Genomic DNA, 26601 nt, shown 5'->3' with positions numbered 1-26601 from the left:
CGGGCATTTACCCGGCCCACGAGTCTTACTGTCATCCTCCTGGCAACCCCTTCCAGCTGCGAGGCCTCTAGTCGCATCCTCTGGGCGATCCTCAGGGGGGGACCACCTTCGGAGAGAGGCAGGGACCGATGAGCCAGGACATTGTTGCCAGAGACGAAGTGGAGCTGCACAGCAGCCGTGTCGTTCTTGAGGGCCAGCAGGCCCTGCCACACGATGGGGTACTTCTGCTTAGCAGGATAAACAGAGCACAAACAGGGTCACGGCATGTCCAGCATGGCCTGCGGCAGCCTGCTGGGCTGTACTAAAACCTACAACAAAGTCAGCATGTCAAGGGCCGCCTCTGCGTCTTACCTTCAGAAGCTGTACCATATCCACAGGCCTCTGCGGTGTCACGTGTGGAGAAGAGTCTTGTTTGGAGGCTGGCTGGGCTTCAACATGAGGCAGAGCCAGTCCGGGTGGGGTGCTTGTGCCTGAGTTTGCAGGGATAAACAATGGCTGCTTTGGGGCAGCCTGAGAGGAGAGAGGGCTTGGAAGGTCCGGCTTCATGGAGACTGACACTGGGGAGGGGTGGGCTGGCTGGGCTGTTTCCACCGGCGCCCTCTGAACCTGAGCGTGTGGCTCAGATGGCCTGTTTGTGGGGATAGCTGGGAGACGAGTCTGCTCTACCCCTCCTGTCTGCGTCCCCTTTGCTTCTTGGGAGACCTGAGGAATCTTGCCACTCGGTGGCTGGGCAGGCTGGTTGAGTTGGGAGGGCTGGCAGGGTGTGGCAGGCTGTGCAGGCTGCGTGGACTGCGGAGATGGGGCAGGCTGTGCAGACTGCGTGGACTGTGAGGGCTCACCTTCAGGGGGGCCCTGGAATTGGGAAGAAGACAAAGGGACAGTCAGCACCCGCTGCACGGAAGGCCCTGCCTGCTCCCTAACAAGAGCTCCACGGCCCAGAGACAAGCACTATCTCATGGGCCAGGGAACTAGCTGGCTCGCCTCAGTAAGAAGCGCCTAACATACATCTGACCCTGCAGGCAGGAGCCGGTGCACACAGCATAGCCCTATACCCAAGACCTGAGCCACTCCCCACCACGAGGTTACGAAACTCTTCACACCTCCTGCCTAGCTTGTCATCCTTGGGGAAGGTTGACATTTTTCCTGTTTGCATGCATGAGTGCATGATGGAGGACACACAGGTGTGACACTGTGCCCATGTGGGGGTCAGAGGACAACTGGAGTGAGTTCTCCTTCCACTTTTGATGGTTCCCGGACCACTCTTAAGCATATATGCCCTCAGCCACTGAAGCATAGCGATAGTCCACCTGTCTTTCTAAAATTTATTTATGTATCTGAGTACACCGTAGCTGTCTTCAGACACACCAGAAGAGGGCATCAGGACCCATTACAGATGGCTGTGAGCCACCATGTGATTGCTGGGTATTGAACTCAGGACCTCTGGAAGAGCAGTCAGTGCTCTTAACCACTGAGCTGTCTCTCCAGCCCCTCAAATTTTTTAAAAATTTATTTTATTTATTTATTTTTTGAGATCCGCCTGTCTTTTTAAACCACAGTACTCCCAAGTGTGTGCCCAAAAGCTAGGGAAGAAACCTGGCTTCCTCACCTGTGCAGAAGTCTTGGTCCTGGGGGGTAGGTTGATGGAGGAGGCAACAGGAAACTGGGTGTGTGTGAGCTGAGCAGGGGCATGGTAGGTCCGGATGTCACCATACCTATATTCTTGGAAGAGCTCACCGCTGGAGTGCACAATCTGTACCCCGTGGGTTACAACCACAGGTGGGGTCAGAGGCAGCCCCTGAAGCTGGCTGCTGGGGGTGACTGTGAGAATGCGGGCTTCACCATGAGGGGGTGGGGCAGGAGTTGGGACAGGGACAGGGACAGGGGCAGGGACAGGGGCAGGGGCAGGGGCAGGGGCTGGAGCAGGGACTGCTTTGGCATCTGAAGTCTTAACCACTTCTTTCACCAGTTGCTGGGGGGCCTTGTTGGCTGGCGGCACCTTCACTACCCCCTCAGTGGCCCTGGGCTGTTCACTGACAGCAGTCACATGTGGATGCACCATGATCCGCACATCCCGGGGCACAGTGTATGGGTGCAACCGGTACTCGGACTGCATGACCAGCACTTCCGATTGCACGGGGGCTGCAGCTCGAGCCACGGGGACATGATAGTGAACTTCTTCTTCAGGAGGGTGCTGTGTGGCCAGAGCAGGCACGCCAGTTGTAGCTGGCTGGGGCGTGCCCACACGCTGTGGGGCCCTCGCTTCTATCTGCTGGGGCTGCAGAGGGGCCCGAGGAGAGTGCAGTGTCTCTGGCCGGATGCTGTAGGTGATGCTGGGCAAGGTGGGGGTGCTCATTCTCACCTCACCTTGTGACAGGTGACCGAGAGACACGGTCTGAGTGATGCTGTGGGGGGGCATGATGACAGACTGCTCTGGGTGGAGACTGGAGATGAACTGTGGCACCGGGATGCCTGCAGCCAGCATGACAGTGGCATTGGTGGAAAGTGCTGTGGAGGTCGTACTGCTTGGATGGCAGGCCCTTGGGAACGGGCCTGGTGTAGGCCCAGCAGGCCGAGGAGAATGAGGATCTGCTTTTGTGGTTGCCAAGTGGGCAATGGTTCGATCTGCCGGGTTGCTGGGTCCAGAAGGAACATGGTTCACTTCCGTAGGCAGTTTGCTGGGCAGGGGAGGGGGGTGGTGGGGGGTGAGGGTGGGCCCCAGGTTAGCAGGCTGAAGGACCTTGGTCTCTATTTTCAGAGTGACAGGATCAGCAAGTTTCTTGTTAGTGGTGACTATGCTTGGGGTTAGGACAAGCTGATTGTGGACCAGCACCGGGGGTGTGTTGATGCCCTGGGTGAGAACTTTCACTGTGCCACCTTGGGTGACAGGCGTGGACACTGAGAGGTGAATGGGCTCAGGCTTCTCCAAGGCTGGCCGGTCTGTCTTCACAGAGGAGATCACAGGGGAGGCGTTGTATGTCTGGGCAGTCAGTACCAGGGTAGAATGGGCAGCCACGTTTGCAAAGGCTGAAGGGGTCTGAGGGCCTTTGGGTGCAGACTGGGTTGGGGTGACGGAGTCTGCTTTCACCTGGGACTTCGATACTGACTGCTGAAACTCAATGTCCATTGCACTGGCCGGAGGGATCTGGCTGATCTTAGCACTGATCCGCTGGGGGCCTTCTGTCTTCTGTCCCGAGTAGCTCAGAAGCACGACCCCTTCTGAAGTATTCACACGCAGCCCTGCGCCAGAGCCCGTGTCTGCTGGCCGGTCATCAATCACAGCCATGGACCCAGGGTGGAAGCGGCTGTTCTCGCTGCTGCTTGCCCTCTGCTTGCCCTTCGCCGCTGGGGCAGACCCTGCACCCGTCATGGCTGCCGTGCCTGTTGCAGCTGGCACACCGCAGGCAGCAGTCGCGGCGCCAGGGCCAGCGTTCACCGTGCCCACTGTGGCACTCACCGGAGTGGTCAGGACATTGACAGGTCCGGTGAGGACATTCACGGGCCCCTTTAGGAGATTCACAGGCCCGGCAGGGGTGCTCACCAAACCTTTCAGGGTGGCTACGGAGCCCTTCACAGGGCCCTTTAAGGCATTCACTGGAACCAGAGAGACATTCACCAGACCAGTCAGGGCACTCACCAGGCCAGTCAGGGTCTGAGGAGCTGGCTTTGCCAAAGTTATCTTCTGAGAGTTCTCCAGGTCAATACTAACGGGCATCCGGCTAATAACAGATGTGATTTTAGGGGCAATGACTGGAGCCACCTTCTCTTTGTCGGCAGCTACGGGAACCTCTGAGGCTTGTGTGTCAGCATTTGATACTGCGGCTGGTGACTTTTCTTCTAAGGGAGGATGCTTAGGTTCACATGGAGGGGCACTCACGGGCTCTGCGATGGCTGTGGTGACACTTGTGGAAGGAAGTCCTGTGGCGGACACGTATTTGGGGTCCATGAGGATCTTCCTCAGTGTACTGGAGCTGGTGTCCACATCAGATGCCTTTGTGTCCGGGGGAAGAGCCGGAGATGGGGTGGACTGAGCCCGTGGCTCTTCCTGTCTTGTGATCCACTCTGTCACCTTAGGAGGGGGACTCTGATGTGGGACTCCCCCAGGAATGACAGGAGGTGGGAGCTTTGCTATGGTCACTAAAGGAATTGTGGGTGGAGGTATGCTTGAGTCACTGGGTGGGGTCACCGGATCACTTTCGATGATTGAATGCACCTTGAACCTGGCTTGGGGTTCATCATCCACCAGTGTTGGCTGTGAAAGGGGGGGCAGGTCAGGAGGGGAAGGGGTTTTGCATGGAGTCTTTTCTTCAACACTGTTTTCCTGAGACAGACTCTCAGCAGGTGGGGTCTTGCTTGGGTCAGAAGTGCACTCTCCAGGAGGGGAGTGAGGCTTCTCACTCTGCTGTTCTTCCTGGGGAGCTTCTGGGGGTACTGCTGCCACCTCAGCAGCAGCAGGGCTCTCACTCTGGGCCTGCTCAGCCTCAGAGACTCGAGTCTCTGTGACAGCGACCACTTTCCTGTTGGCGTTTCTCTTCCGGCGTGATCGTGTGGTCTTTTGGCGCCCTTTGTCTTTCCGGGGAGGAGTGACTTCCACTTTAGAACCCTTGGCTTCCTGTACAGAGTCACTGCTGTTTCCTCTGGCTTCCTTGGTGTCTGCAGAGCCTGCTGGTGGGTCTGAGGCACTGACCTGTGGAGCAGAAGACTGTGTTGCTGCCTCTGTCTCCAAGATTCCTGACACGGCCTCTTGGTGCCCCGACTCCACTCCTTCCTGTAGATGTGCCTGAGACCCCGGGGGAACAGAGGGAGAAGTGGACAAGTTTTCTGGCTCTCCAGAGCTGTCACTGATGATGGAGCCAATGGCCGCAGCCAACTCAGTTTCGCTTGCCTGGTGTGCTGGCTTGTGGCCATCCTCGGTGGCAGGCTCTCCAGACGCTCCCGCGGCTGAGCCCTTGCTAGCTGCAGCAGTGGAGGGGTCGGTGAGCTTTGCAATGTTCTCCACAGCCTGCTCCAGTTCCATCTGCTTGGCTAGCTGCGTGGCTTCTGGGGACACGGTGGAGGCAGACACGCTTTCCTTCTCTGCTTCCTTGTCGGGATCAGCTGGGTTGTTTGCCAGCTGAGGTGAGGCGTCACTTCCCTTCCCGTTGTTCTCAGGAGAGGCTGTCACAGGCCCGGCTTCCTTGTCTGCTGCCTGCGCTGCTGCCCGAGCAGCCATCTCCAGGCTTCTCAGATGTGCGGCCCTGTCCATCCCCGACCTGGTGCTGCGAGCACGGCCTCTCTTTGATTTGTAGGTTTTCTCAGGAGGTTTTCTCTCCACCACCTCAACTGGGAAGGTGTCGGGTCCGTTCTTGTCTGTGCTCGGGTCTCTCCTGTCTCGCTTTGGCTCACTTGCTGCTTCTCTATCACCCCTGGACTTCGAGTTACCTTCCCTCGTGCTCACCTGGGCGCTGGCCTCGGCGGCCTCAGCTTTTTGCTCATTTCTCCCCCTTTTCCCTTGCGGTCCGCCAGCAGCTGCCAACTTCTGAGACCTCGGAGACCTCCACCCCTCAGTGGGCCTGGGTGTTTCTGCTGGCTCTTTTCTCTCAGGCTCAGCGTCGTCCTCAGCACGCCGGCGGGTTTTAGGAGGCCTTCCCCTCCGAGGAGTGGTGGGAGCTAGCACGGCCTCCTGCAGCTCCCGCTCCAGTCTCTTCCTGGTCACTCGGGGCTGCTCGACGGGCTCTTTGGCTGGAGAGCGGCTGTCGTGGTCAGCCATGGTGGCATAAACACTCCTGACGTTCCGGCGCCTGGTTCTGCTGAGAGGCAAGCTAGGCTCAGGGCGTTCCGTGTCTCCCCCAGAGCTTTTAGCCGCAGTCCTTGTGATCTTCTCTGCCTCCATCTTCAGTTCTAGCAGCTTCTGTGCTTCTCCCCGAGGAGAGCTGGACCGCTTCAGCTTTTCCCGGTCTATCCTCTCGCTCTTCCTGGTGACAGGCTTCTCCACGATGCTTGCTGCAGCTGCCTGGACCGATGTCTTGGAACGCTTGCTTTTGGTAGTCTTCCTGTCTTTTGTGGTGACTGGAGGATTGGCTTCTATGTCTTCAGAGGCTGGGGGCCGAGCTTCAGGCCCGACTCCAGCCTTCTGAGTGGTGTCGGGCTCGGTGCTCGGAGCTGGACTGGGCTGCTCCCCTCTAGGCTCTACGGCTTCTTCAGGCCTCTGAGTCAGTTTTGAAAGTGGCTGGGGACTACTGGTTTTGGGGTCTACACTGCTTTCTCCAGGGTTAACTGTAGTTGCGGAAGGCAGAGGCTCGGCATCCACACAAGGGACAGCATCAGTAGTTGCACTTTCTTGAGGAGCTGAAGGTGTCACAGCAGCACTGTCATGGCTGTCCCCTGCAGGGGGTACATCTACCTGCTTGGACTGTTCCACGGATACAGAAGTTGGCTCAGACACAAGCTTTGTTTCTTCCAAGACAGGAGTGGGCTCCACAGGTTTCTCTCCTGCCAGCGAAGGAGTCTCTGCCGTTTCCTCAGCCTTCTCTGGTGCGGAGGGTGCTGGTTCTGGTGTCACAGCGGTGACGGCAGGAAGGCCAGCTGAAACAGGGGCTTTTGGTTCCAGCTCTTTAGCCTCAGTGGCGGGTTCTGGAGTCGTGGGATGAGTCTCTGGATCCTCCTGCTTCTCAGCCTCTTTGGGCTTCTGGTCCTTCTCCTTCTCCTTCTGCTGCATCCGTGTGAGCTCCATGAATCTGCTGTGGAACAGAACGACTGGCTCCTGGACCGAGTCACTCGTGCTGTTTGTACCCTCAGATGCTTGCCTGCCATATAGCCTCCCGGAAGGGAAGTCAGACTCCTCGCTCTTCCTCTCAAGGTGCTGCAGCCGCTTGGAATCTTGCTCAAAGATGGAGCTATGTAAGAACCGAGAGGCAAATAACTCCTGCCTCTCCTGCTCCTCCTCCCTGTGCTCATCCTTCTTATCATCCAGCTTCCCCTCTGAGTCCGTCCTGATTTTCTTCTTCTTCATGTACCAGGAAGGGATAGGTCTTGGGGCCGAGTCAACCTTTTCTTTATCTTTGTTGTTTCGAAAATTAGCAAACCGGGAGTCCCAGTCAAGGAAAGACCAGTTTTCTTCACGGGATGACGAGAGGGATTTGGCTCTTTCAAGCAAAGCCTTAGTGTCTGGTGTGATTGTCTTATCCAGTGCAAAAGAATAAAACTTATTCCTTTCTAATGAACTAGAGAGTCTTTCATCTCGCTCACGTAGTTTTTGGTCTCTGTCCCTCAATAAAAAAGACAGCCGAGGGCTGTCATAGAAGGTGGAGGCTCTGGGTGACTGGGACCTGTGCTCGGCGTCCTCATCAGAATCAGAGGGCACCTCACCAGGCTCCAGATCCCGCACAGACCTCTTTCGTAGACTGTCTCTCTTAATTACGCTGTTTGGGAAAGTGACATCAAAGCGGCTGGGGTCCTGTTTCACCTGAGGGTCCCAGCGATGTGACTCACCTTCAGAATTCAGGACAGACAGCTTTACTGTGGCCATGTCTGCTGCCTCTTCTCTCTTGCCAGAATCGTAAGGATGACATTTTAATGGGTCTTCTCTCACTGTTACATTAGAATAGGGGAGGCCTTTTTCATCCACTTTAGGGGACCCTTTTACTGACATTAGCCTAGGGGAGCCAATGGGATCGTCGTCGTCATGGAAGGAGCCATGGCGGACACTCGGAGAACAGCTGGTTCTTTCCGAGTCCTCACTGATCTGCCGTGAACTGCGGTAATTCCTCTCTCTTTTGGTACAGGTATCGAAATCCACGTGATCCGTCCGCCGCTTCTTGCTGGGCGGGGAGTCATCGGTGACGTCCTGCGGGGGCTTGCCCACCTCATGGACGAGGCTGCGCCTTTCGTACTCATCCACATCCTTTTTAGGACTGCCGGGCTTCTCAGGCTTCGCTATCTCCATCTCCATCTGCTGCTTTCGGCGGCTCTGCTCCATCTGTTTTCGGTAGCTCTGCGTGTGATCAATGTCAATGCCAAGTTTTTCCTCAGCATTTACTCCCTGTGGCTTCTCCTGGCCTGCTTTGTGCTCCGATGGTTCCTCACGAAGCCGGCAGTAGTTTTTCCTCACTTCCTCTTTCTCAGGCCCTTGCGTATCCAGGAGCTGCAGCTGTTTGAGCTGAGGTTTTGAGGGGATGGCTTTTTTGGGCTGGGCTTCTTGAGTCTCCACAGATCCATGTATTGGTTCTCCCAGTCCTGCGTGTACGTCTGAGCTGGGCCGAGAGCCAGACCCTGCAGAGACAGCAGCAGGCTCCTGGCAGTCTTTGGGGCTGAGAGCTGAATTAAGTCTTTCCAGCTTAGTTTTTTTTGATTCCCTTTTAAGGATTTCTTTTCTCACAGGCTTTCTTTCAGTCTCTCCTTCCCTCAGCAAAACACCGTCTCTTGATGTGTCAGGCTGCTTCTTTAAAAGTACCCGAGTATCCTCTGTCTCAGGGCTGGTTTTCTTGATTTCTGGTTTGGGCTTTTCTACTTTCAAGCTGGAATCTGCAAAGCGCCTCTTCCTCGCCTCTAGCTTCTCCAGGTCCACAGCGCTCAGCTCAGGAGTCTGCTCTGGCTTGAGGTGTTTCCTGAGCTTAGGCCTGCCCTCCTTATCCACGACCTCTGCGTGGCTCGAAAGGGCCTTTTCCCTCAGCGCTCTCCCTCTGGCGGAGTCCACCTTAGAGGACTCCGACTTGGCAGGCTCCCCCTGAGAGACCTGGGATTTCTGGTCCAGGGCTGAGGACTTGGCAGTGTCGTGGCCGAGCCGGGCTTTGAGCTTCTCTGGGAGTGGGTGGTCGATGACTTTGCCCTCTTTCTCCTTCACTCGGGTCAGAACCACACAAGGCACGAGCTCCAGGCGGTTCTTGGCTGGCCCTTCCTTGTCAGCCCTGTCTCTGCTCAGTTTGGTAGAAGCCCGCGGTTTCTCGGGGCTCTGCTCTCGGTCATTCTCCTGCTCTGTTTCAGAAGACTGAGAACTAGGGGACTGAGCTTTTCCCTTCCGTTTCTGCCTGTCAGGTTTGTCCTTTTCTACTTTTTCCTTGCGAATTATTCGTCTCTCCCTCTCCACCCTCTCAGGATCAAAAGTTCGTTCTTTATCTATCTTCTCATTTTTTGTGTAGCGCTCCAGCCGCGCCTTCTCCGGTCTCTCGTACCGTGGGGGGGACACGGAGCTGCAGCTCCCACTCCGCTCTGAGGACCGGCGGCACAGCCGTCTCTCTGAGTCACTCGGCAACCTCTCTGAATGTGCAGGAGACAGCCCAGGACTCTGCGGACGGCGCAAGTGCACAGGGCTCTGACTTCGCTCCATGGGCCTCCTCTCGTGGTCCCGGTCGGAGTCAAACCTCTCCCGGTCTCGCTCGCGTTCTCGCTGCCGATAGCTGTATTCCCGGATATCCTGTTCATAAGGGTCAGTCCTGTACTCCCTGTACTCTCGGGGGTCGTCGTAGTAGCGGGACTCATAGTACTCCCCCTGGTACGTTTCCCACTCAGAGTAAAACTCTCTCCCTCGAGCGGGGTAGTCCCTCCTGGAGTCCTCAGGGTAGGCACCTGGAGTGCGAGCATTTTCATAGTAGGTACGATCTTGACTGTAGTCATAGGACCCTCTTCGTTCCTCTCTGTCAAACATCAGAAAGATTGTGTTAGTTCCTCTGTCTTTTCATCACTTGCAGTCTCACCTCCATAACCCCAGCACTCAAGGGACAGAGGCAGGAGGACAGCCCGTAGGACCTGGCTCAACTGTACAAGTTCCAGCCAGCCGAAGTGCACAGTGTAACTCTTAAACAAGGCATGTCTGGAACCCGAGCGATTACTCAGTCACCTGGCCAGCCGCAGGTGGCGAGCAGTAGCTCCTAAGCCAAGTAAAGCGCTGAGGAGTTAAAAGCCAGCAAAGCCAGCGGCCTAAACAAAATTCAAATGTAAAACGCCAGCTTTTCAGTAACCTCTGGCCTGCAACTCACTCTGTAGGCCAGATTGGCTTCCAAGTCACAGAGATTCCCCTGCCTCTGCCTCTGGGGTGCTGGGATTAAAGGAAACAGTAGCCACACTCCCAGCACTGACACAGTTATACAAAATAACCAATAATCACAAATAAATGACACATATTTAAAGAGACCCACAGCTACCTACCTTTATCTCACCGTGCTAGACTGTGTACATTATCACACCCACCCAGTAAACAGATCTACCATTACCTCACTGGGCTAGACTGTATATATGTATAGATTATTACACTGCACCCAGTAAATGAATGTTATCATATCAAGGGGTTTTTTTTGTTGTTTTTCTTTTTTTTTTTTTTTTTTTTTTTGGGGGGGGGTTTGGTTTTTCGAGACAGGGTTTCTCTGTGTAGCCCTGGCTGTCCTGGAACTCTGTAGACCAGGCTAGCCCTGAACTCAGAGATCCGCCTGCCTCTGCCTCCCAAGTGCTGGGATCAAAGGCGTGCGCCACCACTGCCCGGCTGTTTTTGTTTTTCGAGACAGGGTTTCTCTGTGTAGTCCTGGCTGTCCTGGAACTCACTCTGTAGACCAGGCTGGCCTCGAACTCAGAAATCCCCAAGTGTTGGGATTAAAGGCGTGCGCCACCTTCAATCACCACCCGGCTATATCAAGTTTTTTAAGAAGAATTTTTCATCTCAGGGCTGGAGAGAGGTGGCTTAGAAGAGCACTTATTATTGTAAAGGACCCATATTAGTTCCCAGACCACAGGATGTCTCACAACCATCTACAACTCCAGTTCCAGGGGACCAGATGCCTCCTTCTGACTTCCTTGGGCACCAGAGATACCTGGTGCACAAATATGTAGGCAAAACACTCACACATAAAATAAAAAAGAACTCGCAGGCAGATCTCTGGGTGTTGAAGGCCATCCTGGTCCACAAAGCAAACTCCAGACCAGCCTAGGTTATACATGAGATTCTGTCCCAAAAAACCCAATGTTTGTTGTTGGTTTTGGTGGTGGTTTAGTTTTTTTAAGACAGGGTTTCTCTGTGTGGCCCTGGCTGTCCTGAAACTCACTTTGTAAACCAGACTGGCCTCAAACTAACAGAGATTTGACTGCCTCTGCCTCCCAAGTGATTCTATGTTACAACGGTATTTTTTCTGCCCCCACCCTATGGAATATATGCAAGTGCAGGCCTGAGGTTGACGTTGGGAGCCATCCTCTAAAGCCTTTGGCCTATCACTGACATAGGTCGTGTCTCTCAAACAGACACGGAGTGTGCTGAAAAGCTAGCTCTGGTCATCCCTCTCTGCCTCCTGAGACTACAGTTACAAGCAAGGCACCACAGCCACTGGCATTTATGTGGGTTCTGGGGATCTGTGCTCCAGTGCTCATGCTTGGACAGTAGGGGCTTTAGTGACTGAGCCATCTCCCCTGCCCTTTGAGAACGTTTTAGATAGACTGAGTTAACTAGCTCCAGGCTAGAGAGCTGACTCTGCAGTTAAAGCACTGTTCTTTCAGAGAACCTAGGTTCAGTGCCTACCCACCCACAAGACAGCTCGTAACCATCTATAATTCCAATTCTAGGGGATTCAGTGCTCTATTCTGACGTAGGTGGGTACCAGGCATTCACATGATGCAGTTCACATAAAAATAAAACAAATCTTTTAAACAAGAATTAAAGACAAAATCAGCTTCAACTTATCTGTTTACTTAAAAAATTTTTTTCCTCAAATTGCCAGCTAACAAATTAAGACTGCTCTGAGACACTCCCTACAGCCGCTACCCAGTGCACTAAGAACAAAAGTCACTCAGACGCTACGTAAAACTGAGCATGCTCACAAGGGGGACAAGTGATTCCTTCACCCAGAACTCTTCCTGTGTTGTGTGTCTGATGTGTGTGACGTCTGAGGACAACTCTGCAGGCCCGGTCCTCCCTTCATCTGGGTTGCAGGGATCAAACTCAAGCTCAGGCCTTCAAGGCAAGGGTCACACCCGCTGAGCCATCTTCCTGAGCATCCTAGAGGATTTTAAGTGAGAAATGTTTCCAAGTGCCAAATTCCTGAAAGCTAAAAATCTAAGGTTTTAAAGCAAAGCATAGTAGTACACACTGTAACCACAGGAGGTGAGGCAGAAAGATCACAAGTTCAAGGTCGGCCTATGCTACATGAGAACGTGATGAGAATCACAGTTATAAATGAAAGTAAATATCCGTCCACTTGTCACTTCTCGAGTCCACACTACAGAGGTACATATCAACAGTCCTCTCAGGTGTGAGGTGTAGGCCTGTCATCCCAGCTACTTGGAGGCAGAGAGAACCACAGGTTCAAAGCCAACCTGGGCTACAGAATGAGCTCAAAGCCAACGAACTCAATGAGACCTGGAGATGCCACTGCCAACCATAAGCTTCGATCTTCAATACTACCAACAAGCAACCGATCAATAATCAATCAACTAATCGCTCTAGCTAAAAAGCCAGTCTTGGTAAGCTGTTCTGTCTGGGGTGGGCGAGGCTTGCTGATTCTATTATCAAGTATCACCACGGACTACACAGATTTGGTCTTCTGAGCCCCACTCTCTGCAGCTCTTACGCACGTTCTGGCTAACTGTAACATACTAATATTAGTTAAAACAACCTATCTTTGGCTGGATATGGTGGTGCACACCTTTGATCATAGCACTCAGGAGGAGAAAGGCAGGTCCCTGAAAAGGCAGGACTGTTTGTCTACATAGAAACTTCCAGACTAGTGAGGGTTACAAAGTAAGTAAGATATTTAAAAAAGAGAGAGAGAGAGAGAGAGAGAGAGAAAAAAACAAAACAGCGGGCAGTGGTGGCGCACCCCTTTAATCCCAGCACTTGGGAGGCAGAGGCAGGCGGATTTCTGAGTTCGAGGCCAGCCTGGTCTACAGAGTGAGTTCCAGGACAGCCAGGGCTACACAGAGAAACCCTGTCTACACACACACACACACACACACACACACACACACACACAAAGAGAGAAAGAGAGAGAGAGAGAGAGAGAGAGAGAGAGAGAGAGAGATTACTAGGCACAGTAGAGTAATTTAATGCATAAGAAAGTACTTTCCTCTGTGAAAGTAGACACACACTATATCCTGTCTAATACAAAGGAAGACAGACACGCCCCCCTTACTGATTACAGCTTTTCTTGAGTCACATCCGTGTCTTTCAGTCCACACTTTGCACGGAGGCAGATGGTAAGGACGCATGCTCCCTCCCTCTGCATCACATGCCCTGCTCTGTGTGTTCCTTCTTAACATGGGGCAGAGGTGCTCTGTAGCTCACACTAGCTTTGAACTCAGGATCCTCTAGACCCAACCTCTTCAGTACTAGGATTACAAATATAATCCTAAATCATGTTTTAAAAACCCAGTCATACTGGACATGGTGGCAAGCGCCTTTTGCTTTCAATTCCAGCACTTAGGAGGCCAAGGCAGGCAGATATATATTAATTATTAGCTCAACGCCAGCCTGGCCTACATAGTGAGCTCCATGCCAGCCAAGGCTACACGGCAAAACAGGGTCTCAAAAAAACATAACCCCCTCAAAACAAACTCCTATCAACAACAACAACAACAACAACAACAACAACAACAACAAAAAACCCCCACAGTATCAAGACATTTTAAAAAGTCACCTGGGGCTAGAGTAAAACGTCCATGGTTAGCACAGTGAAGGCCCCCCCCCCGTGTTTGATCCTTGACCTAACATAGCAGAACAGAAAACTACAGTCACATCCAACCACAGGGGACACCAAGGGACGACAACTGGGGATCACTTCTGCCCTTGATATCCATGCTCAAGTGCACATATCCCCTTACACACATACTCCTACACACCCCTACACACACACACCCCTACACACACATACACCTCTACACACACACACACACACACACACACACACAAACACACACCATCAACAATTTATTTTGTCACATCCATGAATCTCAGTAACTTCAGCAGGGAACAAAGAAGAACACTGGAACACAGTCAGCATGGTGGCTCCATCCCAGCTCAAAGCTGTTTGCCTTATTACAGAAAGGAGGGAATTCATCCTACTGAAAAGGTGACGCTTTGCATGTCAAACAAGAACGTTAGGATTTTTAGGGACCCTATCTGACGATGTAAATTCATCCTGAAGTCATTCTGGGGCAGTGTAAAGCTCAATGCACTGACATAGGAACCTGGGCAGCCACCATCCTGTGACCTCAGAAGCAAGTAACTTGATTGACGGATGTAGACACATCTCAGTGGTCATGTGCTTGCCTAGTGATACAAAATCTTGAGTTCAGGGCCCAGCAGCAGGGACACAAACAAATCACCAAAAGCTGTCCAACCTTCAGTTACCACCATGAAACCAAACCAAGGAGCTGCCTCCCAGTGAGGATGTGAAAAGCAGAGTCTAGAGCTTCGTACGGGACAAGCTCCATGCCTGTCAGAGGGTCTGCCATCCTGAGCTGCATCATGGGACTCGAGCATCCCTCCCAGCGGACATCACCCACTCTGAGGGGAGACTTCCCCTCACCTTCTAGGAAAGGAAGGAAAGGTCCTTGTTCGTGACTGTGAGGAATGTGTTCTACGCCTAGTGACATCTGGAATCTCCGCCCTCTGCTTCCTACAGGCAAAGGTGAGGACCATTAGGTGGGGATGAATAACCACGGAGATGAACTGAGGAACAGAGCCTGAGCCAGAGACTCACCAAACAAGTGAGTCTTAATAGTAATACAGAAAACCAACCCCTATACCACATCACCAACCCTCACAAGGCATGGCTTTGCAGGAAATAGTGGATGTTCACAGAGAAGATTAAACAGAATTGTTAATTCCCCAAGTGCAGCCTCCAGCATACACCGTGCCCTCACACTCAGGTAGAATTACTTCAAGAGCTGATGTAATGACAGCAGCCTCGGGGAGCAGCTCAGCTAGCTAGCACAGAAGCAAGGGTAAGGCTGCATTAGACCCCAACACACCTAAGTCAGGTGCAATGGCATACACCTGACCTGCTGGCACAGCTCACACAGAGACAGACACCAAGTTCAAGGTTATCCTCAGCTATAAAACAAGCCTGGGGCTAGGTGTGGCTATGTAAGCCCCTCTCTCAAAACCCAATGAAACTATAGCCAATGGCTTCAGTGCACACACACACTTGCTCTTTCTCTGACAGTGGGCCTAGGACAGAGAGCCCCCGCTCTGGCTCTCTAGCTTGAAGAACTGTGCAATTTCAGTGTTTTGAGTTTGGATTCTGATCAATTCATGGGGTCAGTTTTCACTTAGAAGATTGGGAGTTCAGTGACTTAGCAGGATATCAAGTTAAGAAATTCCTGGAAGAGAGCTGCTGTGTATTCCAATATAACAAACTCCACTGTGGCTGCAGGAGGGGAGTCTGGTAGGGGCTCTTGACCTTAAGTGTCTACAATCTTTGATGTGCATGGGTCAGTGGGGAACAGCACTGACAATCCAGGAGACCATCACAGATCAGTGTCTGCAACAGCTTGCTTTAAATAAACAACAGTTTATCTAATCAACACAAGAAAAAAATCAAACATGACATCACCATGACTGAAAGAATTACTTATTTCTGCACTACCAAAATCACAGGTTTATAAATGAACTGACTTACTCTATTTATAAGTCACACTTCATAAATCTTCCTGATACAAGGGCACTCAGTAAGGACCGAGACTAAAGAGAGACAAGGTAACCCAACCTACCATCAACTACATAAAAACCAGACTTTTTTTTTGAGACGGAGTTTCTCTGTGTAGCCCTGGCTATCCTGGAACTCACTCTGTAGACCAGGCTGGCCTCGAACTCAGAAATCCGCCTGCCTCTGCCTCCCAAGTGCTGGGGTTAAAGGCGTGCACCACCACTGCCTGGTGAAACCAGATTTGTAAAAATAAACCTTTGCTTTCTATATGACACATTTGAAAGTGTGTTTGGGATGGGAAGAGCAGAAGTGGAAACAAGAAAAACAAAATGTCAGGATACATAAATCAGAACCCAAGCTATATTGGCAGGTCCACTGCACACACCTAAGGCTGGGGTGGCTGAGAAGAACACGGGCCTGCTGTGCACATGTTCTGAGGTCCAGCACAAAACTGAATAAAACACCCACCTTCTCTCTGTTAGCATTTCATAGAAGTCTCTCATGTCTTGACCAGACTTCTCCATGCAGTGATAAAATGCCAGCTGGCTTTCCCGATTTGCAAAGTCCACCTTTAAAAAAAAAAAATTCATAATAAAACCCATTACTATAGGATGAACAGCTTTTAGAACAAACATAAACAATATATAAAAGTATTTTAGAAATTTTAGATTTCAATTTTGCCAAGTTTTTCAAGACACTGTTTCTCTGTGTAGCCCTGACTACCTGGAACTCACTTTGTAGACCAGGGTGGCTTTGAACTCAGAGTTCCTTGGGCTCCTGCCTCCTAGAACTGGAATTAAAGGTGTATACCACATTGGCCAACCAGTAACTGGTCCAATCTGAGGCCCTGACACAAGAGAGAGGCCGCGGCCAACACTGCCTGGATGACTGGAAACTGAAGCTGTGTGGCCTGGACATGTAGGGTGGAACCCAACACGACTCCTCCCCACAGCAACGAAATGACAACTAACCATTTCCTGCTCTGCTCAGAGATGGCTAGTCCAGTCCTTGTCAGAGAGGCAGCTGGGAACAAATGCAGAGACCCATGGCCACAGTCTGCACAGCTCTGCAAAGTACTCTGAGTGTGTGTCGTGGCCCTGGGCTTTGTGTCTGGGGACACCTGGCAACAGGACTGGGAGTATCACTGGCCCTTTAGCTCTTAGGCCCTGCGAGGCTTATGCCTGGGCTTATGGTATCCAGGGCCATGCTAAGTGCCGTCACTGGGAGGCCTATTCCTTTCTATGGGGAGAAGGTGGGGAAGGGTAACTGGGTGGAATGGGGGGGGGGGGGCCTGTGGTAGGGATGGATATGTGGTAGTATGTTCTTCAATGCCCAGCCAATTTTGAAGTTAAAGAGAAATATTGTTTTTAAATATAAAACTCTGAAATTCTATACAAATATTGACAGATACATTTTAAGGTCCTAAAACCCAATGAGAGGGCTGGGCTTCATGCAATTCCCAAACTGAGGAGACAGGATGGTGGCAATAACAAGCTTGGGGCCACCCCAGTGCGACCCTTCCCTCCCCCAAGCTGAAGTCTTCTCCCCTGTAACTCCAACAAACAACCAAAAAACAAAAAAAAGTAAGAAATAAAAAATAAAATAAAAACCACTTTCTCCCAGAATTCTGAGTTGATGAATGCTTGGGGCAATTTATAAACAGGCAGGCAGGTGGCAGTGCAGTTAACATTGCAGAATAACCATTACAACAGGGCACAGAGGACAACGCAGCTCCAGTCACAGGTGGCCGGGCATCAACTTTATGCCCTATTGCCAAAATATAATTGTATTTTAATCTAATCATCACTTCTTAACTACGTTATTATGCCAGCCAATGAACAGCAAGTTTTTATAAACAATCACACACACACACACACACACACACACACATACACACACACACACACACACACACGCGCGCGCGCGCGCGCAGAGCCACATTAATAAATGAGTCACACACACAGACACACAGACACACAGACACACAGGCACACAGGCACACAGGCACACACTGCAATGGGAAAAGGAGGGCCCTGCACCAAGAACACAGGTAAGAACACCAGGCACCCGGGAGAGGGAAAGTGCTTCGAGAAGGGCTGTTGTTGTATTTTATATAATATGCAGGGAAGGACCTAGGGCTAAGGGCACAAAAGACCTGAGTCCAAACAGCAAGCATGAAAATCCTATTTCCCCTAAACCCTGGGGGCAAATAAAACCACTTATAAACCACTCCATGCTGGCCACCTACAAATGTAAACTATGGGTAGAGATCTGAATAGACTTTTGTTTGGCTTCTGTTTTTTAGTTGTTGTTGTCATTTTTAATGTTTGAGGCGTGTCATGCTGTGTGGGCCTCTGGCTGCTGGTCACCGTGCACACCTTAATCTTATTCCCACCAATTTTCCTGCCCTTGGTCTCCTTGACGGCTGCTTGTGCATACTCGATCTCGCTGTAAAGGACCAGCGCCATGCCTTTCAAGCGGTCAAACACAACCTGCAAAAAAAAAAAAAAAAAAAAAACAATCAATGGCTTTATCTACTGGTGTGAATGTCAGTCCCAACCAAACCCGAAGTCACAAGGATGTTACTAAGAAAAAGTACTGTATTTAGAGTGTTCCAGAAAAAATGCTCGCTTTTCCAAAAGAGGCATGTCTTAATGAACACACTAAGTTTGGTGTGGAGAGGCAGGGGCATCGTGGTCCTGAGGCTCTGCGTTTATCACACCTTTATTTTTCTACATTTTACTGTTTGTCTACTATCTTCACTGTAAGAAGACTGTTCTTCTATCTAAGGCTCAAAATCATGATATGACCACAGAATTGGCCTGAGAGCCTTTTCCTGTTGTTTATGGATGCTTCCTGGCAAATACAGGTCAGGTGAGATTTTTGCTGTATGTACTTAAACACAGATCAAATTTATGGGCAAAACTCAACAGACTTGCCTAGTTCCGCACGACCCAGTGTTCAGTCCTCAGCACCATCACAAACAAGTGAAGGTGAACACTTGATTCCATTTTGGTTTGGATGTAAATTCTCTTCCCTGTCTACCTAACCCAGCCCTGTGCTGTTATTATTTCAGACAGGATCTTACGGTGCAGAACAGGGCAGACTTGCGATTGTGGCAATCTTCCTGCCTACGCCTACCTAATGCTGAGATTACAGCCACGAGCCACCATGTCTGGCCACGAGACTGGCCCGTGTGTGTCATAGAGCATCTGCAGAGCTCAAAGGATAAATGCAGGTGCCAGCCCTTGCTGCCAACTTGTTTGACATGGACTGTTGTTTCTGTACTACAAAGACATCCTGTGACTGTCTCAACCTTTCCGGGCTCCACTGGTCACAGGACATACAGATATTTGATTTGAAAACCCAGCATAAAGACAAGTAATTATTTTTATGAGACCTTCATTTCTTTCCTTATTTCTTTCTTCTTCTTTTTTTTTTTTTTTTTGGTTTTTTGAGACAGGGTTTCTCTGTGTAGTCCTGGCTGTCCTGGAACTCACTCTGTAGACCAGGCTAGCCTCGAACTCAGAAATCCACCTGCCTCTGCCTCCCAAGTGCTGGGATTAAAGGCGTGCGCCACCACTGCCCGGCCGAGACCTTCATTTCTTAAAACTGCAATAATAACAAAGACTGCAATACGCGTATGTTGCGAATAAGAAGTATTTTGTTAAATCTTTTTTTTTTAAATTAACTTATTTTATTTTTATGAGAACACTGTAGCTGTCTGTCTTCAGACACACCAGAAGAGGGTATCAGAACCTATTACAGATAACTGTGAACTACCATGTGGTTGCTGGGAATGGGACTCAGGACCTCTGGAAGAGCAGTCAGTGCTCTTAACTGCTGAGCCGTCTCTCCAGCCCCTAAAATCCTGTTTTATTTAAGTATATGTAAAGGAGTCTGAGATCCCCTAGAATCCTGCCTGTTTGGGAAACAGCTTTATTGATGACTTGTAGTGGTAGTGACTAAACACAGAGCCTGGCCCCGCGGATCATAAATCTGAATGTATTTATTAAAAATGTATGCATATGTATCTCTATGTGTGTGCTTGTACACACAGGTGCCTGCAGAGCCCAGGAGAGTGTGTCAGATCACTGGCACTGGGGTCACAGACAGGGTTGAGTCCCCTGGTCTGAGTGCTGGGAACTGAACTTGTGTCCTCTGAAAAAGTAGTGAGCCTTTTTAAAGCACTGGGCATCTCTGCAGACCCACTGAAGAGCATTTTAAGACACACATTATTAAAGAAAAGGAAAGGAGACAACAGAAGGAAGACCGAGGGACAGACCATTAAGAGAACAAGGTCAGCAGCAGCGCCTACCTTCACCACGGGTCCGTACCGGCAGAAGTGCCGTGTTAAATACTGATCAGACACAGTTGAAGAAAGCCCATCTAGCCATACACAGTTGGTAGGCATGCTCTTTCCAAAACCCAGCTGAAATGAAAAGGGAAACTTCTATCACCACAGCTCATAATTACTATCCAATTACAAAGTTTTCAAAAAGCTAGGCTTTTATAAAAATGCTGAACCAGCGGTGTGTGCGCGCGCGCATGTGTGCATGCAACTGGGTTATTGAACCCAGGAGCTCACACATGCTAACATGTGTCACCTACCAATGAGCCACACCCTCAGCTGTTCAAATCAGTGTGTAAGTATAACTATCCTTCTGCGGCCCTAAAGTCCTAAAGCAAATCAAATAGCAACAACGTATGATTCCTGCAGTCCGCTTACCTTGAGGCGGTTATTCCCAAGGTACTCTCCATCCATCTTCTTGATAGCCTTACACACACTGGCAATATCACAGTACTGCAGGAAGGCATACTGAGGAACTCCATTCACTTTCTTAATATCAATGTCCTGAAAGAGTCAATCAGTACCACTTAGCAATAATGGCAACGAGAAGCCGAGCCCACATAGAATGATTACAAGTCGGATTATCAGCAGCTTCTTAGACGGCCATGTATCCAGATACACTGTAAACTGCAGGTAGAAAGACCGCATTCCATAAAAGCAATCCCATGGGAGGCTTCTGCAGAAAAGCAACTGTGTGCAACTCAAAAAAATTTCAAATTTCAAATCCAGGGCAAAAAAAAATTCGGAACAAAGAAAAGGTTACCTACTTAGTGAAATACTTAGAGGTAATTCCCTTTGGAATTAAAATCAAAAAAAGTTTTAATAGAGCCAAACCCTTTAATACAATACCTGAGCCGGACATGGCGGTATTCACCTTTAATACCACCACTCAGGAGGCAGAGGCAGGCAGAGCTCTGTGAGTTCGAAGCCAGCCTGGTCTACAGAGTGAGTTCCAGGTTGGCCAGGGCTACACAGAGAAACCCTGTCTCAAAACAAAGAAAAGAAAGAGAAAAAAAAACAAGGTATGGTTATACCTTGCTGTCGACAGCATGTGCTGTCAGGAAGGCAGGAGCTCTGGTCGCTCAAGGGCTGAGTGACATATGGGAACCAATCTCTCACTTTCCCTCAAAGGCTTATTTATTTGTATTGTATGTGTTATGGGTGTTTTGCCTGCATGTGTGTTTGTGTAGCACATGTGTGCAGTGCCTGCAGAGGCCACAAGAGGGCACTGGATCCTAGGGGAACTGTAATTATAGAGGGTTGTGAGCCACCAGGCAGGTACAGAAAATGAACCCTGGTGCTCTTAAGTACTGGTTCATCTCTCCAGCATCCCCTCTTCAAAAACAAACACAAAACCAAATGACAACAATTTTAAAAAGCCATTTAAAATTATAAAAATATTTATTTCTTTTCAAAAAAGAGTCTATGGCTGGAGAGGTAGCTCAGTGATTAAGGCAAGGACTGACTCTGCTTGCAGAGAGGCCGAGTTCAGTTCCCAGCACCCACTTCTGGCTACTCCTAACTGCCTTTAACTCCAGCTCTGATACCTCTGGCCTTAGTTAGTGGCACATATACATAATTACATATCATAAATACAAAACAAATTAACCCAAAAACCTGTAGCCTAGCTAGCCTGGAACTCACTCTGTAGACCAGGCTGGCCTACATAGCAAGACTGTCTCAAATTTTTTAAAAGGGAGCTGGAGAGATGGCTCGATGTTCAAGAGCACTGACTGCTCTGTAGAGAACCTGAATTCGGTTTCTAGTTCGTACCCGAGCTCCAGATCACCTGGAAATCCAGTTCCAGGAGAGCAGTGCCCACTTTTGACCTCCACGGTGCACAGACACATCGTATACAGACATATATACATACAGGCAAAATATGCAGATGCATATTCTTTTTGTTGTTGTTGTTGTTTGTTTTAAATAAGAGTCTCTAAAAACTTTTTAATGGGAGGATGGGGAAAGCAGGTTTCACACCCAGAATCCTAACACTGAAGAGGCTGAGGAAAGACTACTGGTTCAAGGTAAGCTTGGAGTACATGAGACATTAGTCTTTAAAAACTAAAAAAGTGTAGAGCAAAGGGGAAACTTGAACTCACCCTTAAATATCACATACCCACATCTACCCTCTGCCCTATGCTTATGTTCCACAAGGATCTACGGCATTTTATCAGTAAAGCAACATACCACAATTTCTCCAAAGCGCTGGAAAATGTTTCGAAGGTCGTGGTAAGTAGTCGTTTTTTCGAGGTTCCCAATGAAAAGCGTTCTGGTTGCTTTGGGGTGGAATTCATCTATCCTCTCGTCCAACGGCCGGAACTCATTCTCGCTCTCTGTCTCTGTGAGTAGATGGGGCAGAGAGAACAGGGGCTTTAATACACAACTGACAAGCTGTCTCATTCTGGGCTTGGTAGACAGGCCTGTACCCTTGGCAGTCAGGAAACAAGGCTGACAGGCCTGGAGTTCAAGACCAGCCTGACTACACAGCAGACACTTTCAAAAAAAAAAAACAGGAAATGTGCAGAAACTGAAGATGTCACTCGCACACACACAGAAATTTAATAAGAAATAGTTTTGTTTGGTTGCTTGGATGGTTTGGGTTTGTTTTGAAACAGGCTTCACCATGTCTTAACAAGCCTTCAATACACAGATAATTCTGTGAGTTGTATGTAGGCCAGACTGGCCTTGAACTCAAATATATACATCTGCCTGCCTCTGCCCTCTGAGTGCTAGGATTAAAAGTGTGCAACATCATGACCAGTGCTACATTCATTATTACAGTGTATGCACACGATGTGAGTGTGGGCGTGTGTGAATGGAAGTCAACAGACTGTTTGTCAGTGGGCTCTCTCTATTCAACTGTACAAGGGCTCCAGGAGTAGACTCGGGTCACCAGATAAGTACATTTTACCCTCTCATCTTAACAGAGAATGAAACTGTAATTTGTTTAGGTGATACACACCTCTAATCCTAGCATTTAGAAGGCAGACCCAGGAGATTTGAGAGTTCAAAGCCAGCCTGTGGCACAGAGAGAGTTCCAGGCAACTGTGGGCTGCACAGGGCAACCCCATCTCAAAACACCCAAATCTACACATACCCCACAATCTATAATGAAATAAACACAGCTCAGCAGGAACAGCTCCAGGTCATTGGCTAGTTTCATTTACTTTTAAGATTTTAATGATAGTCAACATTTCATGTACATTACATTGATGTCAAATGTCTAAATGAAGACTTCTAGGGGATGGAGAGATGATTCTGCAGCCAAGCACTGGCTACTCTTGCAGAGGACCCAGGTTCAAGTCCCAGCACCCAGTTCCAAGGGATCCAACACCTTCTAGTTTCCATGAACACCAGAAAAATATATGCACAGACATACATGCAGACACTATACAGATACTATACAGATACTATACAGTTAACTTAAAAAGACTTTCAGATGTACATGTAAGAGGAACTGCACAGGAAGTGACTCCAGTGACACTTGTGGCTCTCTTTTTTTGCTGTTATGTGGTCCCTAACAACATCTGCAAGGTTTCTTTTCTTTCTTTTCTATAATGAAAAGCCTTGCATCTAATTTAATCACAGCTCTGCTAAAGCTCCACTTATGAATTCTGACACAGGCACTCAAGGCTTTGATGATATTTATAGCTCAGCACTACATGTTCTCTACTTTTTAAAAATGTAAAACAAGCCTAACACAAAGATAAGTAGAAAGCTGGACGAGATGGCGAATGCCTCAACCCCAGCGCTCGCTCGGGAGGAAGAGGGAGGTGGATCTCTGAGTTCAACACCAGCCTGATCTACAGAGTTAGTTCCAGGATGGCCAGAGATGCAGAGAAACCCTGTCTTTAAAAAAAAAAAAAGATATGTAGACAAGCTGAGGCTGTAGCTCAGAATGTGTGAGCTCGTTGTGTAGCAGGCATGAGACGAAGTCAGGCAGGGGAGGCTTCCTATAACCCCAGCAGGTGGAGGTAGAAGGAAAACGACTCTGAAGCTAGTCTTTGCTACATGCAAATTCAAGGCTAGCTTGGGCTCTATGAAACCCCGTCTTAAACAAACAAACAAACAAACAAACAAAAAAGATGAACTGAGGATGGTGGCCCCATCTCTAACCCCAGCATTTGGGAACTGTAAGCAACTGATACAGAATTTAAGGTTGGCCTGGTTTACATAAGACTGTCTCAAAAGAACGAATAAGAAGCCAACTGTTTTGAATGCTACAACTAAGGTTAGGAAACCTTATACCATCTTAAAGTATCCATACAAGCTTAAAGAGCTGAGTGCCGTCTTCCATGAAAACCCCTGAATTAGATCTTCATTAGTTAACAGCTGATGACTGTTTAAGACCCGCACAGGTTAGGGGCACACTGAGTATTTCTCAAGAGGTCCATAACATCCACAGCAATCCAAGGAGAATCCCTGATACCTGTGGTGGCTCTCACTTGTAACTTAGCACTCCAGAAGCTGAGGAAGGAGGACTACCGTAAGTAAGGGAAATCTGGACTACACAGTGAGTTCTAGACTAGCTTGTGCTACACAGTGAGACTCTGTCTGAAGAAAACAAAACAAAAAGAACTTAGTTGAGTATAATTTGGGGCGTACCTACAACTCAGTGAGTAATGGGAGAAAAAAGTCTTTGGACAAAAAATGGTCTCTGAATTCTGGCATAATGTATTATCTGACTGTCATTTGAGAAGAGTTAGAACTATCATGGAAGTATCTGGATATGTCGGTGAGGACTTTCTAAAGGAGGGTAACTGAGATGGGAGGATCACCCTAAATGTGGGTGACAACTGCATTTAGGTGCTAATGCATGTGACCAGCCACCTCAAGCTCCCTCTTCCCCACCCCAAGGTGAACCCCAGAACTGTGAGCCAATGCATACCCTTTCTCACCTGAGTTACCTTTGTCAGCAATGGACTATAATAACAATATACCCAAATTCCATTTTAAAATGCCATTATAAAATTATATATATATACACACACACAATACACACACGTAACTTTAATACCCACTCTGTCAATATTATGCTTCATTCAATATAAATATTATCTACATATTCATGTTTTTTTAATCAACTAAGATGAACAGTCTAAGATGAATACCATGGAAATGGGCTATAAATTCTATTCAAAGCTTAAGGTTTACTTTTCTCAGATTCACAAACTCACTGTCTAATAATAGCTCTATTAAACTGCTCACAGTCTGTTCAAACATCCAAATTCTGAATCAGGTAGACAGACTGTGGTGGAGCCGCTCCACTATAAAACAAGCACTGCGTGTTTTCTGAAACGGACAACAACTGAGCGGAGTCCATGCAAGAGTCTTACAGGAGAGCCAAGCTAACAGGAGTGTTTCCTTTTTATTCTCAGGGGGTCGGTCACATCCATACCAATCGTCCTCACATCTCTCAAAGATACACCTGCTCCTGCTCCACGACATTATCGAGCAGGACTGCTTAGGTGTGTACATCTGTCCTCTAATTAAACGCCAATGTCATGTCACGACCCTGGAGAAAGACTGGGGTGTTAGTGTCCATGGTCTTCTTGATACAGCCACTGAATAATGTGCGGTCTCCCTTCTCTGCTTCTCATCTTTTTAAAGTTTTTGTCGTTTATGTGTGTCTGTATGAATGTATGCCATGTGTACATGGGTGCCCAGAGACCAGAAGAGGGCAGAGAGTGGTTGGGAGCTGCCTGATGTGGGTTCTAAGAATCCATCCCAGTGCCCTGCGGGGGCAGTGCACCGTGAGTGTTCTTAAACTGAGCCCTCCTGCTGCTTGCTATCACACTGAATCAAGTACAGAGGATCTGGACGAGTACTGAGTCTGGCTTAAGGCTGCTGCCAGGGTTCAGGCTCTGATCCAGTACCGAGACAATCCAAATCTCTAACAAGTCACCTAGAATAGCGGGGTTAATTTATGCTTGACAAAATGCAAATGACTCCTTCAAATGATATTAACATGGAGTTTGCTTTCTAATGCAGACTAATTCTAGTCTCTCTTGTATGTCAATCACTCCCATCCTTTAGGTGGCCTGAACTGCACATACCTACTCTCAAAGGTATAATATCTCCATGACAAAAGCTCAGCTCAGTACCCCCATCCAAGCAATTCAGTGTGCTTCCTTAAGGTGACTGAAGAACTCAGCCACCTTCTAAAACTAAGACACTGGGCCAGTAAATTAAGAAATGAAAGCAGATTGTGCCGAGTGCTAAGCACCACTCACAAACCTACTGAAAGGGCGATGTGATTTTCTAACTGAAGGCCAATTTCCCAGTCTTACCTGGTCCTACCCACGCAGTCACCTCAATCTGCATGCCAAAGAAGAGCTTTCCCTTCGATGCAGTCAGTGCTTTTTCTTGGTCCTCTTGCTGCCGGAAGAACACCAGGCCGTACCTCTCCTCGGAGGCCCCGTGGATCTGCACTGAAGTCACCTTGCCAAACTTCTTAAATTCATGGAAAAGGCCATCTTTAAGGCTTGTATCTACATAGCCAAACAAAAACAAGCAAATTTTTCTCATGTTATCTGCAACCCCAAAGCAAACTAATTTCCCCAAACCAAAAATATTTAATCTAGAAAAATACCTATTTCAAAAGAAAACCATATTCTGCCTATATCTGTGATATTCATATACATGTGA

At 49.0% G+C, this 26601-nt stretch overlaps 1 protein-coding gene across 2 annotated transcripts in view; it reads right to left on the bottom strand.

Moving 5' to 3' along the window:
* Spen (spen family transcriptional repressor) overlaps window positions 1-26601 on the bottom strand; it is a 72055-nt gene that overhangs the window by 1877 nt on the left and 43577 nt on the right. The window contains exons 5-13 of one of the 2 annotated variants that reach the window (XM_034503595.2): window positions 26244-26444; window positions 22141-22292; window positions 20329-20454; window positions 19918-20031; window positions 17978-18091; window positions 16068-16168; window positions 1607-9608; window positions 352-852; window positions 30-227 (exon numbers count right to left, since the gene is read on the bottom strand). In XM_034503595.2, the coding sequence (XP_034359486.1) occupies window positions 30-227; window positions 352-852; window positions 1607-9608; window positions 16068-16168; window positions 17978-18091; window positions 19918-20031; window positions 20329-20454; window positions 22141-22292; window positions 26244-26444 (9509 nt within the window). The remainder of the gene's footprint in view (window positions 1-29; window positions 228-351; window positions 853-1606; window positions 9609-16067; window positions 16169-17977; window positions 18092-19917; window positions 20032-20328; window positions 20455-22140; window positions 22293-26243; window positions 26445-26601) is intronic. The other variant, XM_034503596.2, reaches the window with a different exon arrangement.

The sequence above is a fragment of the Arvicanthis niloticus genome, chromosome 5 (genome assembly GCF_011762505.2).
Source record: "Arvicanthis niloticus isolate mArvNil1 chromosome 5, mArvNil1.pat.X, whole genome shotgun sequence".
Classification (NCBI taxonomy): domain Eukaryota; kingdom Metazoa; phylum Chordata; class Mammalia; order Rodentia; family Muridae; genus Arvicanthis; species Arvicanthis niloticus.
This window is presented reverse-complemented; position numbering and strand designations above follow the sequence as displayed.